This window comes from Mobula hypostoma, chromosome 4 (genome assembly GCF_963921235.1).
Source record: "Mobula hypostoma chromosome 4, sMobHyp1.1, whole genome shotgun sequence".
NCBI classification, from domain to species: domain Eukaryota; kingdom Metazoa; phylum Chordata; class Chondrichthyes; order Myliobatiformes; family Myliobatidae; genus Mobula; species Mobula hypostoma.
The window spans coordinates 129290941-129309101 of NC_086100.1; the positions used below are offsets into that span (position 1 = coordinate 129290941).

The 18161-nt window shown below is 41.9% G+C and overlaps 1 protein-coding gene and 1 non-coding gene across 2 annotated transcripts; one reads left to right on the plus strand and one right to left on the minus strand.

Moving 5' to 3' along the window:
* Positions 1–10074: 10074 nt before the first annotated feature.
* On the minus strand, positions 10075–11808 carry ost4 (oligosaccharyltransferase complex subunit 4 (non-catalytic)). The gene is made up of 2 exons (XM_063045060.1): positions 11666–11808; positions 10075–11360 (listed from the first exon to the last, which is right to left on the minus strand). Exon 1 carries the CDS (start codon positions 11806–11808, stop codon positions 11695–11697), a length of 114 nt encoding a protein of 37 aa, XP_062901130.1. The 3' UTR covers positions 10075–11360; positions 11666–11694.
* A 5486-nt stretch (positions 11809–17294) lies between these two features.
* On the plus strand, positions 17295–17365 carry trnag-gcc (transfer RNA glycine (anticodon GCC)). The gene has a single exon. It is a non-coding gene; the product is annotated as a tRNA-Gly (tRNA).
* The last annotated feature ends 796 nt before the right edge of the window (positions 17366–18161 follow it).

Here is an 18161-nt window from a genome sequence, read left to right on the forward strand (position 1 = left end):
TGCAGGAAACATAAGGACTATGGGGTATCCACCACAAAATAATAATAATAATCAGCATTAGTCTTGGTCCAAATTTTTAAAAAATCAACTGCACTCACCATTAATGTTTTCAGAGAAGCACAATCCGTCTGTTGTTGTGATTGGTGGCGAAAGCATCAACAATTTTCTGGATGTCACTGTCCTTGCTTTTGTTTTATTTCCAGCAGACGCTGAGCCTGATGTATCTCTGCAGTCAGGTTCACTTCAGTCACTCCATAGTATTGGGCCATTGGCCAAAGACAATTCTTGTCTAGGAAGAACTTGTGTTTAGGACTCAATGCTGAGACTCCAGTCAGAACACCCCCAGTCTCAATTGAGAACCGTCTTTTCATTCCAGTCAGAAGTCTGTCTATATCTGGATAGAAACAGTGGTTGCGAAGGTCATCAGAGGATGTGACAGGTGTGCATTCAGTTTGGGCCTCAACAACAAAATCATGCAGGCGGCGGGGTGGCTGGGCCTGTCTCCTTTCAAGTGTTCTGCTCTGTATACCGGCCTTGACGCACAGGTCCCTAGCTCTTGTCTGAATTTCACTCCGATTCCTCTCCCCGTTTTGCTGAAAGTGCATCGATAACAGACTGAGCCAATTCCACAGCAGATGAAAGCTCCAAACTGGGAGATTGTAGCTGGTCTGACATGAACTTGGTGATTCGGAATAAATCCTCAAACAGAGTGAGAAGTAAAGCAAACTGCTCATCAATCAGTCCATTTACAGCTCTGGCCTCCTGTTTTCCTCTGTGCATTTGGTTGACCCATAATATCCTGTAGTGTAGCTAGAATGGCAGGGAGTGATTTCCTTATAGCCCACAAAGCTGTATACTGCCATGCCCAGCATGTATCTGACAATTTCTTCAACTCCTCGGGCTGTGCAGTTGATTCCAGTTCTCTCTGTTTCTTCATGAAAAGATCATGGGCAACAGAGTTTGAAAAGAAGTTGTAAAGCAGCTGCACAGTTTCAAAAAACTCACCCGCTTGTGGTACATTGCTCACAACATCCACTAAAACAAGGTTAAGTCTGTGAGCATGGCAGTGTATATATAATGCCTGCGGGATCTCTTTCCTGAACCTCTCTTGTACCCCGTTATTGCACCCGGACCTCACTGCTGCCCCGTCATAACACTGACCTATACACGTGTTCTTATCAATAACACACTGGGCGAGTGTCTGTTCAATGCTTTTAAGAAGCGACTCTGCGTCCAACCCTTCTGCTGGAGTGAAGTGCAAGAATTCTTCAAGCACTGTTTTGTTATTCAAATACGCACCACCACTGATATTTGCTCCTTTTAACTCAAGTCTTTACTTTCATCCACTATGATGGCAAAATATCCAGCCTCCTTGATTTCTGCACTTATTTGACGTCTGACCATATCTGCCATAATACCCATAATTTCATTTTGGATATCGTGATGGGTGTTTTTTGCATTTCCAGGATTGTCCTCTATTTTTTTAGCTACAGTCTTATCAAACTTCCCAGTTACACTGAGCAACTCTACAAAGTTTCCCCTATTGCCAGATCCATCATTCTCCTGGTGTCCTCGCCGGGCAATGCCTTGGCATGCGATATAGCATAGAGACTCAACTACTGCTCTCATATACTCACGATTTTCTTGGACAATCTTTGCATGTCCTTTGTCAAGCATATTTCCCAATCTTGAACCGTCTTGTTTTCTCAATCTGAATTCAGCCCATGCCTCCATCACAAACTTATGAGGGGCACTTACATGGTGGGTTTTGAAAGTTGTTGTAGCTTTCAGCCAGTTGCGGTAACCGGTGACAGTGAAGGTAGACTCAGAATGGAACCCATGTCCTCCACACAGGAAATGCCTGCATGCGAAGCAGAATGTAGCATCTTTTGTGATTGAATATTCCAGCCAGGAGTACAGGTCAAATCAGCCATGAATAAAACTCCTTTGCTGATTGCCAAACTGTTGCGAAGGGTACTTTTTCAATGCTGGCCGACAGGGTCCTTCCTCAGGTTGCTGGCTAACATTGCTAACAGTATTCCCACTAACACTAAGAGCAGCTTCATCCAAGTTCTCTTCCGAATCCCACTCCATTTCTTGTTCCTCCTCTACTTCGCCCTCACACTCCTTCGATGAACTGCAGTCGTCCTCATCCCCACTTACTTCTTTCTGCATGTCACTTTCAATTAAGACATGCTTGGGCTGAGACACCACTGATTCCTCTGGATGAGGTTGTTTTCTGACTAAAAATCGATCCATTTTTCATGCCGGCCAAAATAATGCACGTGCCAGGTCGACGCTAGCTTGTAAAAGCACAATATGTGTGTGTGGCATCCGTTAGTCTCGCGAGACCACGGATCTGCGCCTGGATGTATACTATCAATCTCTCGCGTGAGTGAAAGTGAGTGACATCACTACCTTAAGTGATCTTAGATCAGTTTAACTGATCTGAGGACAGCAACGGCAAGACATTGACAACGAACGAATAAGCAGAAGTGTAGAGTGGATCTGACAGAGTTTATGACTTTATTGCTGCGTGGGTGCTATGGTAATTGGGGGCGCTGTTTCTCTAGATCAGCTGGAGAAAAAAGCTGTATTCAAAACTATACAGAGAAAACAAAACAGCTGCAGTTAATTTCTTGGTGGTGCAATGGTGAGGCTATTGCAATTTCTGCTGGGGCTATAGCCCCAGCTAGCACCACCTTACCACTGCCCCTGTCCATATAGTACCTCATACAATTTTGTTTAAAAAGGGTGTGTATTAGTGAAGGCTCCGAGAATCTTCAATGGATTTATTCCTAAATTGTAAGGTGCTGAGCCCCGACATCAGGAAATGGATTTAACTCCGGATGACCGAACACTTACAAAAACTGATGAAAATTTTTCTTCCAGCCTGCCATCAAGGCCTATAGTCTGGAATTGACCGAAAGACAAAGGAACAGTGCCGCATGGATACAGACTGCTCAGCCCACAATGGTGTGTAATGAACTTATTAAAATAGTCATTTTAACTAATTTGCGTACACAATATCAATATCCCTCCACCCTGCATGTTCACGTACCTATCTAAGAATCTCTTTTATGCCTCTGTCATACAATATTTATCTCCAGTATCATCCCGGATAGTGTATTCCAGACGCCCACCACACTCTAAACTTACCCTGTACATCTCCTTTGAACTTCCCCACTCTCATTTTAAATGGATGCCCTTTTGACCAGCTGAAAAAAAAGATACTGGCTGTCTATGCCTCTCAAACTTCTGTTTGATTTTCCCTCAGCCTCTGCCACACAAGATAAAAGAACCCAAATTTGTCTAACTTCTCATTGCATATGCCTTCCAATCCAGGTTGCATCCTTCTTTTGCACCTTCCCCAAAGCCGCTACATCCTTCCAATAATAAGGCACCAGAACTGTATGCATTATTCCGGATGTGGCCTAACCAGTGTTTTATTAAAGCTATAATTTCTTGAGTTTAATGCCTCAACTAATATAGATAAACATGCCATGTGCCCTTTTTTTACCACCCTATCAATCTGTGTAGCCGCTTTCAGGAAGCCAATAATTTCGACCCCTAGATCCCTCTGCACAAAGCCAATGGATTTACAGCGAAGTTTGTGGACGAATCAGACAGGTGGAGGGACAGGTGGTGCTGGGGAAACAGGGAGTCTGCAGAAGGATTTAGACAGATTAGGAGAATGAACAAAGATGGAATGAAGTGTAGGGAAGTATATGGTCATGCACTTAGGTAGAACATAGGAACCTAATTAGGCCAGTTGGCCTATTGAGTTTGCTCTGCCATTCCATCATGGCTGATTTATCATCCCTCTCAACCCCATTATTCTGCTTTCTCCCCATAACTTTTGACATCCTTACTAATCAACAACCTGGCATCCTCCGCTTTAAATGTACCCAATATCTTGGCCTCCACAGCCATCTGTAGCAATGAATTCCACAGATTCACCATCTTCTGGCTAAAGACGATGGCCCTTGTCTCTGTTCTAAAGGGATGTCATTTTCCTCTGATGCTGTGCTCTCTGGTTCTAGAAGGAATAAAAACATAGACTATTTTCTAAATGGGGAGTAAATTCAGAAATCAGAGCTGCAAAGGGACTTGGAAGTCTTCATGCAGCATTACCTAAAGGTTAACTTGCAGATTGAGTTGGTAGTAAGGAAGGCAAATTCAACGTTAGCATTCATTTTATGAAAACTCAAATATAAAAGCAAGGATGTAATGCAGAGGCTTTATAAGGCATTGGTCAGAACGCACTTGGAGTTTTGTAGGCAATTTTGGGCCTTTTGTCTAAGAAAGGACATGATGGCATTGGAGAGGGGCCAGAGGTGGTTTATGAGAATGATCTCGGAATGAAAAAGTTAATGCATGAGGAGCATTTGAGGAGGCTCTGGGTCCGTACTTACTGGAGTTTAGAAGAATGATGTGGTTGTGGCGGGGGGGGGGGGGGTGGCAGGGGGAATACTCATTCAAACCTATTGAATTGTCAGTACCTCCAGGTGGACTTTGTCTTTCTGTTCATTTTTCTCCTAGCCATCAGTGTGTTGTTTTGTATTGCCATGTACCCTTGTTCGTTTTCATGCCCCATGTGCTCCTGCTCTACTCCAGCCCCCGTATTACTGAGTACTCCGCCTCTCACCTGTTTCTCATTATTACCTGTTTTGCTGCCACTTCTGTCTCATTGTGCTCCATCTATCATCTGCCTCTCTGTTTATTGCTTGGTGTATTTTAGTCCTGTGTTTTCACTTGTTTGTTTGCCAGATTGTGCCAGTGAATTTTCCTGAGCCTTTCCAGCATTCGTATCTGTGCTCTGTCCGTCTGAATATTGACCCTGCCTGTTTCCCGATTCTGGTTTTTGGATTTCTCTGAATGTTTTGATCTCTGCCTGAACTTTGACACCAACTTGGTTTGCACCTTGGGATTTGTTACTCAATTAATATCACTGTGTGCACAGTACTGGGTCTGTGATTGGATCCCTGCTCTAGCACCCTGACATGAATATTGAAAGATCTAGATCATGTGTTCATGGAGAGGATGTTTCCTATAGAGGGGGAGTCTAGGAACAAAAGGCACAGCCTCAGAATAGAAAGACATCCCTTTAGAACAGAAATTAGGAGGAATTACTTTCGCCAGAAGGTGGTGAATTGGTGGAATTCATGAACACTGTTATGGGTCTTGTCATTAATAATATATTGACACTTTATATTTGTTCTCCCAATGTGCAACACCTTACTTACATTTGGCCAGATTAAACTGTTCCAAAATTCAAAGTAACTTTATTTTCAAAGTATGCATATGTCACCTTTTACACTATGAAGGCCCCAATCTACACTGGGAAAGTTGAAGTCACCCATGACAACAACCCTGTTGGTTCAACAACTTTTCCTAACTGCAATAATTGCAGATAACACAGTAACCCATTTTCCCTGCAGCATGTCTGCAGAATTTCAGTAAACAGAATGTGCTGGTGACCTCTCCCCTGTCAAAACAACCTCCCTGTGAAAATTCCTAACAAGGGGTAACTAAATCAAGCAATGCAAATTGATTTAATTTATAAGGAGTGAACTGGGCCTAGAAGGAACAATCAAAAGGGAGAATGTGTGTCAATCCATTCAGTGTTGAATCTTTTGTATTGAAAAGGAGAGCTTTTCTGAGAGAATGCAAACCATGGCAACCTGCAAACTGCAAACTGGGGCAGATTCCTTCCATTGGTCACCAGGGTGAGCTGTATTCAGAATGAAAGTTAAGGATATTTATGTGGGATTGAAAGTGCCATTAAAAGTTAAACACTACAAGATCATTAGATCTCTAAGATTGTAATAGTGCTCAGTATTTTGTTATTATTATATTCCATATAACTTTCACTCATTGAATTATTTTAGCTGTAATTTTAGTACTAATAAACTTTTGTTTAACTCTCCTGCATAAGGCCAGCCTGAACAAAGAAACTAAGGATACAGTGCTGCTAAAATGAGGAAAGGAGGAATGGATCTTGTCACGGTCACTGAAGTTTAGGAATGACGTGCCTTTATTGGAATATAAAATCGTGCAGAACATTTGCAATTAGATGCCAAAAGGATATTTCCTGTTCCCAGTTGAGCTCAACACCTTTGTTGTGCGATTTGAAAGGGAGAATAAAACTACACCTATGCAAATCCCTGCAGTGACCTGTCTTTAAGGCCAATGTCAGAACATCTTTCATGAAGATAAACCCTCGCAAGGCGTCAGACCCTGATGCTATACCTGGTAGGGCACCGAAAGCCTGTGCCAACCAACTGGCAGGGGTGTTCAATCTCCACTGCTGCAGTCAGAGGTTCCCACCTGCTCCAGAAGGGCAACAATCACACCAGTGAGAAGAGCAGACTTAGCTGCCTCAATGACTATTGCCCAGTTGCAGTCACATCTACTGTTATGAAGGACCTTGAGAGGTTGGTCATGGCAGTTCTACAGCAGATACAATCTCACTGGCTCTGGATCACCTGCACAATAGCAATACATACATTAGGCTGATGTTTATTAATTACAGCTCAATATTCAACACCATCATACCCTCAGGAAATAATCAATAAAGCTCCAAAACGTGGAACTCTGTGCCTCTCTCTGCAACTCCCTCATCGGGAGAACAGGGACAGTCCAGATTGGAAACATTTCCCCCTTGCAGACAATCAACACTGGTGCACCTCAAGGATGCGTGCTTACTCCACTGCTCTCTTCTCTACACCCATGTCTGTGTGGCTAGGCAGAGTTCAAATGACATTTATAAATTTGCCAATGATACTATTGTCAGAATTTCAGATGGTGACAAATGGTGTACAGGACTGACAAATCAGCTGGTTGTGTGGTGTTGGATTCTGTTTGTTGATGACATCACTGTTGTAAGCAGAAACAAAGGTGGTGATGAATCAGCATATAGGAGGGGAGATTGAAGATCTGGCTGAGTGGTGCCATTAACAGCAATGTCAGCAAGACTAAGGAACTGATTATAGACTTCAGAAGGAAACCAGAGGTCTATGAGCCTGTCTTCATCGGAGAATCAGAGGTGGGGAGGGTTAGCATCTTGAAATTCCTAGGTGTTATTTCGGAGGACAGTCCTGGGCCCAGCACGCAAGTGCAGTTACGAAGAAAGCACGGCAGCACCTCTACTTTCTTAGGCGTTTGCATTGATTCCACGACATCTAAAACTTTGACATATTTCTTTAGATGTGTAGTGAAGAATATATTGACTGGATGCATCACAGCCTTGTTTGGAAACACCAAAGCTGTTGAAAATAGAAAATCCGACAATAAGCAGTGGATATGGCCCAGTCCATCACAGGTAAAGCCCCGCCAACCATTGAGCACACCTACACGAAAATGCTGTTGCAGGAAAGCAACATCCATCATCAGGGACCCCCACCACACAGGACATGTTCTCTTCTCGCTGCTGCCATTAAGATGATACAGGAGCCTAGGACTCACACCACCAAGTTGAGGAACAGTTACTACCTCTCAACCATCACGCTCTTGAACCAAAGGGGTTAACTTCATTTGCCCCATTATTGAAATGTTCACAACTGATACTCTTCATCTCATGTTCTCAATATTTATTGTTTATTATTAGTAATTCTTCATTTTATATTTGCAGTTTGTTATCTGGTTGAACACCCTAGTTGGACGGTCTTTCATTGATTCTGTTATGGTTATTATTTTATAGATTTATTGAATATCCCTGCAAGAAAATGACTCTCAGCATTGTATGTGGTAACCTGTATATACTTTGATAATAAATTTACTTTTAACTATTACCACTAGGAAGTATACCAGGCAGCTATATGCACATAAGAATGCTATAAAATGCAAGCAGATTGTTAATCTGCAAAGAAAATAATGTTTAGTCAATCTAATTAAAAAATCAGATTCAAAAGTGGTGTCGAAATAGCAGCCTTGCATTCAAAGTCATTCAGACCAAGGAAATGATTGTGGACTTCAGGAAGTGCAAATAAAGGGAACACACACCAGTCCTTGAGGGATTAGTAGTAGAAAGGGTGACCAGTTTCAAGATCCTGGGTGTCAACATCTCCGAAGATCTATCCTGAGCTCAACGTATTGATGCAATTACAAAGATGACACAGCAGCAGCTTTGGTTCTGTCTTCACTAAGGAGGACATAAATAATCTTCCAGAAATAGTAAGGGACAGAGGGTCCAGTGAGACGGAGGAACTGAGTGAAATACATGTTAGTAGGGAAGTGGTGTTAGGTAAATTGAAGGGATTGAAAGCAGATAAATCCCCAGGGCCAGATGGTCTGCATCCTAGAGTGCTTAAGGAAGTAGCCCAAGAAATAGTGGATGCATTAGTGATAATTTTTCAAAACTCGTTAGATTCTGGACTAGTTCCTGAGGATTGGAGGGTGGCTAATGTAACCCCAATTTTTAAAAAAGGAGAGAAACCGGGGAATTATAGACCGGTTAGCCTAACGTTGGTGGTGGGGAAACTGCTGGAGTCAGTTATCAAGGATGTGATAACAGCACATTTGGAAAGCGGAGAAATGATCGGACAAAGTCAGCATGGATTTGTGAAAGGAAAATCATGTCTGACGAATCTCATAGAATTTTTTGAGGATGTAACTAGTAGAGTGGATAGGGGAGAACCAGTGGATGTGGTATATTTGGATTTTCAAAAGGCTTTTGACAAGGTCCCACACAGGAGATTAGCGTGCAAACTTAAAGCACACGGTATTGGAGGTAAGGTATTGGTGTGGGTGGAGAATTGGTTAGCAGACAGGAAGCAAAGAGTGGGAATAAACGGGACCTTTTCAGAATGGCAGGCGGTGACTAGTGGGGTACCGCAAGGCTCAGTGCTGGGACCCCAGTTGTTTACAATATATATTAATGACTTGGATGAGGGAATTAAATGCAGCATCTCCAAGTTTGCGGATGACACGAAGCTGGGCGGCAGTGTTAGCAGTGAGGAGGATGCTAAGAGGATGCAGGGTGACTTGGATAGGTTGGGTGAGTGGGCAAACTCATGGCAGATGCAATTTAATGTGGATAAATGTGAAGTTATCCACTTTGGTGGCAAAAATAGGAAAACAGATTATTATCTGAATGGTGGCCGATTAGGAAAAGGGGAGGTGCAACGAGACCTGGGTGTCATTATACACCAGTCATTGAAAGTGGGCATGCAGGTACAGCAGGCAGTGAAAAAGGCGAATGGTATGCTGGCATTTATAGCGAGAGGATTCGAGTACAGGAGCAGGGAGGTACTACTGCAGTTGTACAAGGCCTTGGTGAGACCACACCTGGAGTATTGTGTGCAGTTTTGGTCCCCTAATCTGAGGAAAGACATCTTTGCCATAGAGGGAGTACAAAGAAGGTTCAACAGATTGATTCCTGGGATGGCAGGACTTTCATATGAAGAAAGACTGGATGAACTGGGCTTGTACTCGTTGGAATTTAGAAGATTGAGGGGGGATCTGATTGAAACGTATAAGATCCTAAAGGGATTGGACAGGCTAGATGCAGGAAGATTGTTCCCGATGTTGGGGAAGTCCAGAACGAGGGGTCACAGTTTGAGGATAGAGGGGAAGCCTTTTAGGACCGAGATTAGGAAAAACTTCTTCACACAAAGAGTGGTGAATCTGTGGAATTCTCTGCCACAGCAAACTGTTGAGGCCAGTTCATTGGCTATGTTTAAGAGGGAGTTAGATATGGCCCTTGTGGCTACAGGGGTCAGGGGGTATGGAGGGAAGGCTGGGGCGGGGTTCTGAGTTGGATGATCAGCCATGATCATAATAAATGGCGGTGCAGGCTCAAAGGGCCGAATGGCCTACTCCTGCACCTATTTTCTATGTTTCTATATTTCATTATTAGTTTGAAGAAACTTGTCACCAAAGACTCTCACAAATTTCTACAGATGTACCATGGAGAACATGCTAAGTGGTTGCATCACTGTCTGGTATGAAGGGACCACATTATCAGAAAAAGCTGCAGAAAGTTGCAAACTCAGCCAGCTCCATCGTGGCCACTAGCCTCCCCAGCATTGAGATAATCTTCAAAGGCAATGCATCAAACAGGCAGTATTCGTCGTTATTATTTTTATTTATTGAGATACAGAACTGAACAAGCCCCTCTGGTCCTTCAAACTGTGCCACTCAGCAATCCCCTGATTTAATCCGAGCCTAATCACAGGACAATTTACAATGACCAATTAACCTACCAATCACTACATCTTTGGACTGTGGAGGAAACCAGTGTACCTGGAGGAAACCCACACATTCATGGGGAGAGAATATAAACTCCTTACAGGCAGCAGCAGGAATTGAACCCAGGTCATTGGTACTGTAAAGCACTGTTCTAACTGCAACATCATTGTGCCACACCACTAAGGGCACCCATCACATGCCCTCTTCTTATTGCCACCATCAAGGTGGTGATACAGGAGCCTGAAGATACACACTCATTGTTTCAGGAACAGCTTCTTCCCCTCTGCCATCAGGTTTCTAAATGGACAATGAACCCAAACACATTACTTCACTATTTTCCCTTTTGCTCTCTACATATACTACTTGTTAATTGCTATATTTCATATTGCAATTTAGATTTTTTAACTATGTAATGCACTGCAGTGCTGCCACAAAACAGCACATTTCATGACATATGCTAGTGATATTAAACCTAATTCTGAGGATCTTAGATACTTAGAGTCTTCTATTCTGGCAAGCTGTGAAGGTAGAATCATGGAAACATGTTGAAAACCTTGCATGAAAATACAGCTAGACCAACTGATCGTTCCTATTTCTTCTGTTCTTTTAATTTTCCTAAATCTACTATGCCAAACACTGGTTTCAAATTTTAAATGCTGCATTTATGGAAGAGAACTAAATGAACATCATGTTTTTCTCCAGCTCAAATTGCTTTCAATGATTTCTACCTTACTCCAACTTAGGGTTGAAATAAAAATGTACCTACATTGGGGACAATTTATTCTAATCTTGCAATAAGCAATTTATCAAGTAGCTTAGTTACTGCAGCAACAGGTTACACTACCGATTGATCTACAACTGGTATTTCTGAAGCTTAATTTGTTAACATTTCACCAAAGGTGGAGTAGCAATGATCCATTCTTCCTAATCAATACAGGTTTCACTCTGATTTTAATTTGTATATCATTTTAAGGGAATCACAAAGATGGGCGGTTCACAATTGCAGCAACATAAATATTTATTGACAAGGCACATTTTCCCTCTCAGTACAAAGCATACATTTTATTTTGAAAGTAGTATTGGTGAAATCCAGTGTGGACCTTGCTTCATCTTGTTCCTTTGCTGGCTTGCATCTTTCAAGTAATTTGTTTTTGGTCCTAATCTTCACACTATAAAACAAAAAGTACAACATTATTGTTGGTCATAAGTTTAGGCTGGAAATTGTTGATGCTCGTGTTGTTCTACTGAACATTGTGGACACAGTGCTGATATCAGAATGTGCGCTTGTGCGCTGCACCCAGCACATCCTTAAATGTACTGTTAACACAAACAACAGTTTGCTGTACATTTCGATGTACATGTGATAAATCTTCACCACAACCATTTCGAGATTAAGCTGTTTTACAAACAAGCATGACTATATTTCACAAATATTTTGAATCAGTGATTATTTTTCATAAATGTGATTCATTACCTGTTAAATGTTAAGATTGCGATTTTACATCACTCTAGTTTCTTGGGATTGTTTACAGCAACATAATGGTACAGGACAACTAGGAGGAATAAAGACACTCCTAGCATGTTGGCAAAGATTGCCAGCTGTACGTCTGTGATCATCCTAAAAGAAAAATAAAAAAATACATTAGAAAAAATGTGAAGAGCACAGCTGTTGTGCAAAGTAAACTATTGTGGAATTGATGAACCTGAGCAATTCTGGAACCCATCAATAGATAATTCCAGATTCCAATCACAAAATATTTATCCATCAGTAATGCGAAGTGAAGCTTATTGTCATTTAACTACATACATGTTACAAAACCATATAATGTATATAAAAACAAGACGTTTCTCCGAACCAGGGCATAAAGCACAGTATTACACCTAACACACAATAACTTATGAAGGATAAAACCTACAAACTCTGATGCAGTCTGTGTTATTTTACAACATTGAATCACAGTGGATTTAATTTGGCTTCTTTTAACACTGATCAACACAAAAAGACTTGTGTAAAAATGAAAATAGATCTCTGTGAAGAGATCTAAATTACAAATATACAACACAAAATAATTTATTGCATAAGTATTCACACTAAATCACTGGTGCAGTCAGTCAGTTTCAGAAGTCACATAGTTAATTAAATGGAGATCACCATGTGCAGTCAAGGTGTTTCAATTGATTGTAGTAAAAATCCACCTGTATCTGGAAGGAACAACTGCTGGTAAGTCAGTATCTTGGTGAAAACTACACCATGAAGACAAAAGAATACTCCAAGCAACTCCATGAAAAGGTTATTGAAGTCAGGACATAGATACAAGATTTCGAAGACAGTGAATATCCCTTGGAGTACAGTTAAGTCAATCATCAAATGGAAAGAATATGGCACAGCTGGACAGCAGGACTACCTCAAAAACTGAGTAACTGTGGAAGAAGGGGACTAGTGAGGGAGGCCACCAGAGACCTATGACAACTCTGGAGGAGTTACAAGCTTCAGTGCTAAGATGGGAGAGACTGCGCATAAACTGTTGCGTGGGTGCTTCACTAGTCGCAGCTTTAGATAGATAGATATACTTTATTAATCTCGAGGGAAATTTGGTTTTGTTACAGCCGCACCAACCAAGAATAGAGTGTAAATATAGCAATACAAAAAACCCCAACAATCAAACACCAAAATGCAAACTATGCCAGATAGAAAATAAGTCCAGGACCAGTCTATTGGCTCAGGGTGTCTGACCCTCCACGGGAGGAGCTGCACGTTCGATGACCACAGGCAGGAATGACCTCCCGTGCCGCCCAGTGTTGTATCATGGTGGAATGTGGCCGAAGTCCAACAGTAGAAAGTTCAATATCCGGTCTACAAACACGTTCCTTGATCGTAATATGACCTGGATTGCACCATCTGTTGTTAACCAGATCAGTAAGCACCCAACTCCTTTACGCTTACCGCTCTCAGTGCACCTCCGGTCACTTCCACTCACATGAAGTCTTGGCTAGAGTTTGCCAGAAGGCATGTGGGACACTCTGAAGTCAGCTGGAAGGAGGTTCTATGGTCTGATGAAAGCAAAATTGAGCTTTTTGGCTATCAGACTAAACACTATGTTTGGCATAAGCCAAACACCCGACTTCAACAAAATATGCCATCCCTGCTATGAAGCATGGTGGTGGCTACATCATGTTGTGGGGATGCTTCACTGCAGCAGGCCCCGGAAGGCTTGTAAAGGTAGAGGGTAAAATAAATGCAACAAAATACAGGGAATTCCTGGAGGAAAAACTAATGCAGTCTGTAAGAGAACTGTGACTTGGAAGAAGATTTGTTTTCCCGCAAGACAATGATTCCTAGCATAAAGCCGAAGCTACACAGAAATGGCTTAAAAACAAAGTCAATCTTCTGGAATGGCCAAGTCAGAGTCCAGACTTCAATCCAACTGACTTGAAAAGGGCTGTTCACTCACAATCCCCATGCAATCTGACAGAGTTTGAGCAGTTTTGCAAAGAAGAATGAGGAAAAATTGCAGTGTCCAGATGTGCAAAGCTGATAGAGATCTATCCACACAGAATCAAGGCTGTAACTACTGTCAAAGGTGCATTTCTACTAAATTATAACTTGAAGGGGGTGAGTAATTATGTAATCAATTACTTTGTTTAATAATTGTAATAAATTTAGACCAATTTGTAGAAATTTTGTTTTCACTTTGGTATGAAAGAGTTTTCCATTGATCAATGTCAAAAAAAGCTAAATTAAATCCACCATGATTCAATGTTGTAAAACATTAAAACACGAAAACTTCTAAAAGGGGATGAATACTTTTTATAGGCACTGTTGCTAAAGATTTGGCTTCTACTGCCCTTGGTGACAGAGGATTCCAAATTCATTACCCTATCTTGTACAACAATTCCCACACAGGAGCATGATGACTAGAAGTGATTGCAATATGGAATTTCTTTCCAAACATTAAATAATTCATTTCCAGTCATAACTATAGTTGTTATGTACACATCCATAGAGACTACCCTACAGAAACAAAGAATTACTAATATTTAGGATTCAAGTCAGAAAACTACACCACAGAAACAGGCCCTTTGGCCCATCTAATCCATGCCGATCAATTTAAACTGTCTAGGTCCCATTGATCTGCACCAGAACCACAGCCCACCATATCCCTACTATCCATGTACCCATCTAAACTCTTAGCAATGTCCATGTTTACATTTGATTATCATTCAACTGTACATGAATACAGCCTAATCAAACAGCGTTCCTCCAGAGCCAAGGTACAAAATGTAGTACTAACAATCATACACAGCACATGTAGCACACAGTCACAAAGAATATATAGTCCAAGTTCCTGCCATCATGGGTGGAGCTAAGGAGACAATGGTGCCTAACAGCGACTCCTTTGCTCGCATCTTCAGAAATATCTCTATTTTTCCCTTTCAGGGTTCTTTTGAAGACCCTGACCTGGAGTTACACGCTGACTTCGATTCTTTGTGGGAATGGGACCCGCTCTCAGCGTCTTACAAATGGCCGGTATTCGATATAGCCTAGAAGATTAGCTCGCCTTCAGAGTTCCGGGATCTCATGGCTCCGGAGGCTGGGCAGACTCGTGGTTGGTGCCTCTGCAGGGAATCCGTGTGTCATGGGAGACGGAAGATCGAAAGCAGCAAGCTGGCTGTGTGCCCAGAGACCCGAGTTCTTTGGACACAGAGCTCGGAAAAAGTGATGCAACGGACTTTTAACATCACAAATAAGCGAGTTATAAATTTACCGTGTGAACGAGTAGTCTTTGGGGTACTGCAAGTCTGTGTCTTCATTAATGCGTGGGAGGGGGGAGCGGGGGGGACTTTGGGGTTCTAACATTTAACTGTCATTTATTCTTTGGGGCACTCCTCTGTTTTTGTGGATGGTTGCGAAAAAAAAGCATTTCAGGATGTGTATCATATACATTTCTCTGATATTAAATGTACCTTTGAAACCGTGGTTGTTGGCAAGAGCAAGCCTGTAGCCGTCTGTAGATGAACACAATGCTACTTGGCTTTCACCAAGCAAACCCTGGAGACCAGCATCGACACCAGCATGGAAACTGTGCCACACTGCCTCTGGCACTGACTCCAATGCCTCTCTCCTGGGCAGCTGCAAACAGACGACACCGCGGCATGGAGCCGAGTCCACATTACAACCGAGACTACACAGCTTCCCCGCCATCGGTCTCCCCAGTGAACCAGACTCCCAGCATTCCACATTACCAATGTCCAAAAAGGTCTTGGGATCACAAGAAAAACGTCTAAGATATTCACTTGACTGCACACGGCCTTCATGTACTGAATCCGACGTCTTTCTGTGGCAGGCAGCAATACAATCTGTACCAAGTCCAGCTCCTCCGCCGATGAGGAGATCACTGATGGGGGTAGACTTGCATTACTTGAACTTCTTAATGCTCAGCAGGGTCTTGCAATAGTAAAATAGTTTTAAAAAAAGGCAGTTGGGCTTTTGGCGGCCCTGTAAAGGCTGCTGGATCCAAGCACCCGCCATCTTACCGAAGTTCCGGAAGTCAACAAAGCAAAATCTCTGAATGATTAAATGCAGTAAATCAGTTAAGAAGGGCTATAAATAAAGGTTTAACAAGTGATATGGCTGAAAGGTACTAAAAGGAAAATAGTATTAATGGTTCTAGTTCACATGCAAAGTTAAAATTAGCAGGAATTTATATACCTTGTGACTCAGTTAAAAATATTACTGAAGACAGATCATTAACTTTCCCAAAGTTCAATCATTTAATACAATAAATGTCAAGGTGTAATCTACTAACCCACCTTTACAATCCACGTATTACCCATAGTCTTGCAAAATTCAATCAACCCAGACTCCAGTTTTAAGAGAGGGAGGGAGAGGGAGGAGGATGGCATTTCCTTTTATTATTCCTCTCTATTGTGAATTCCTTCACCATAAGAATATTGTTTTATCTAATTTATCATATTATATTATTTTGCATGCATACATATTTTTTGAAGTCCAGAGAATATAAACCAGGTTCAAAGAATGCATCTTCATAATTTATGGTCTTATGGTCTAAATTTAACTCTGGTACAATTGTGATGAATCCAAGTCAAATGCTCCCTTCCTGTGATATGCCCAAAGCTCAAAACACTGCTTAAAATTTAGCATAAATCACTGAAGCAACACTCTCTAAACGCAAGAGATTTAGCGGATGTTGGCAATCCGGAGGAACACACAGAAAGTGCTGGAGCAACTCAACAGGTCAGACAGCCTCTATGGAGAGGAATTAACAGTTGAAGCTTCAGGCCGAGACCTTTCATTAGAACGACTCTGTAAGTTTTAGTAAGATATAAGAAATGTAGCCTGTTTGATTACTTCTTAGTACTTCAGTATTCCCTGTAGGTGTGTAAAAAAATCCTGCTAGACTACCAAAATATTCAAATACATAATTACACATTTAATACCTTAAAATCAAGAATTTGACCAGTATGTTCAAAGATCGCACAATTATACTTTCCAGGAAAAAAAGGACCAAGAAAATGACGATGACTAACACCTAGTAACAACATTTAATCCATCTAATAATTAGCAAATCCTTTCCTTCCCCTTACGTCAACGCACATCAAACGACCCTGCTTCATGTAAACGGCCTAGTTAAACTTATCTGGCTATGCCACAAAAATACACTTGTAAGTAACTTATTTGCTGCTACGTGCATAGACCACACAATCCTGTCGAGACCCAAGAAACGGATTTACCTCTCGGAGGGGGTTTTAATCTACCACACGCCACTTGGTCGCCTATTTTCGAGCCACGTCTCCTCCGCGCAAAGCCCGGGTATACGTCGCGCACTCGAGCATGCGCGGTAAGCACTGCGCCGGCGTTCCGTCACGTGCTGGCAGGGCGGGCGGGAGAGGGCGCCGGAGGTCGCCTGTCGCGTAGCGAGTGGGAGTTTTTTTTGGGGGGGGGGACTTCATAACCACTGAATAGACGTGTTTTCCATGTGATTAAAAAAAACTTTACATTGAACCACCGGGGCTATGGTATTTTGTCAATTAATGTGGTGGTAGATCCAATATAAGGGCAGAAGCGAAGATTTCGTACAGATGCATTGGTGGTTCAGTGGTAGAATTCTCGCCTGCCACGCGGGAGGCCCGGGTTCGATTCCCGGCCAATGCAAATGCAACCTTTTTAATCCGTCTGCAAAGGTAAACCGACAGGGCAATTCTGAATAAACCCTAATTTTTATCCCGCTTCTCCTCAGTTCGCATTCTTTAAACATATAGTACTGTATAGCAAGTGGCCATGCAGGTACTTATAAAAGTCTGCGCCGTCTGATTCCGTGAGTTCCAGAGCCCCCTACCGCGCCGAGAAATGGAACTAGAAGCAGGACAAATCAACTTGACTGATTTAGGTCATTTGAGGTATTTCAGGAGGAGGTTGGTATTCTGCTTTTTTTGAAAGATCAAGGACGTCAGGGTCAAGGGGAATCGGCAGAGAGGTGGAGTTGAGAGTAGATCATTTATGTTCATGTTTCATAAGGCCATAAGATAGGCACGAATTAAGCCATTCAGCCCATCAAGCCTGTCCTGTCGTTCAATCATGGTTGATTTATATTCTCTCTCAATAATTATGAATATTATCACTGCCAGTATTTTTCCATTTGTGGGAATATTTTATAACATCTTTCAGCATATCCATTGTAACTTCAGGTATTTGCATTTCTTCAATCGTGCCTGTGTTTTCTTTTTCCTCCCTAATCTAACTGGCTTCTTCAATGTGTGTCACCCTGTTTGACCAGATACTGTATTAGACCAAAAGTTCATTATCTCTGTGTTTGATGGTAATTCTGTGCTAGGGTTGGTGACATTTTGGTACATTGAATTTAGCTTCAATGTCCTGAATAAACCTTTTTCATTGTTTCTGAACTGATAATAATGTTTTCTTTGGCAAAAGGGATATGAGAGGATAATGG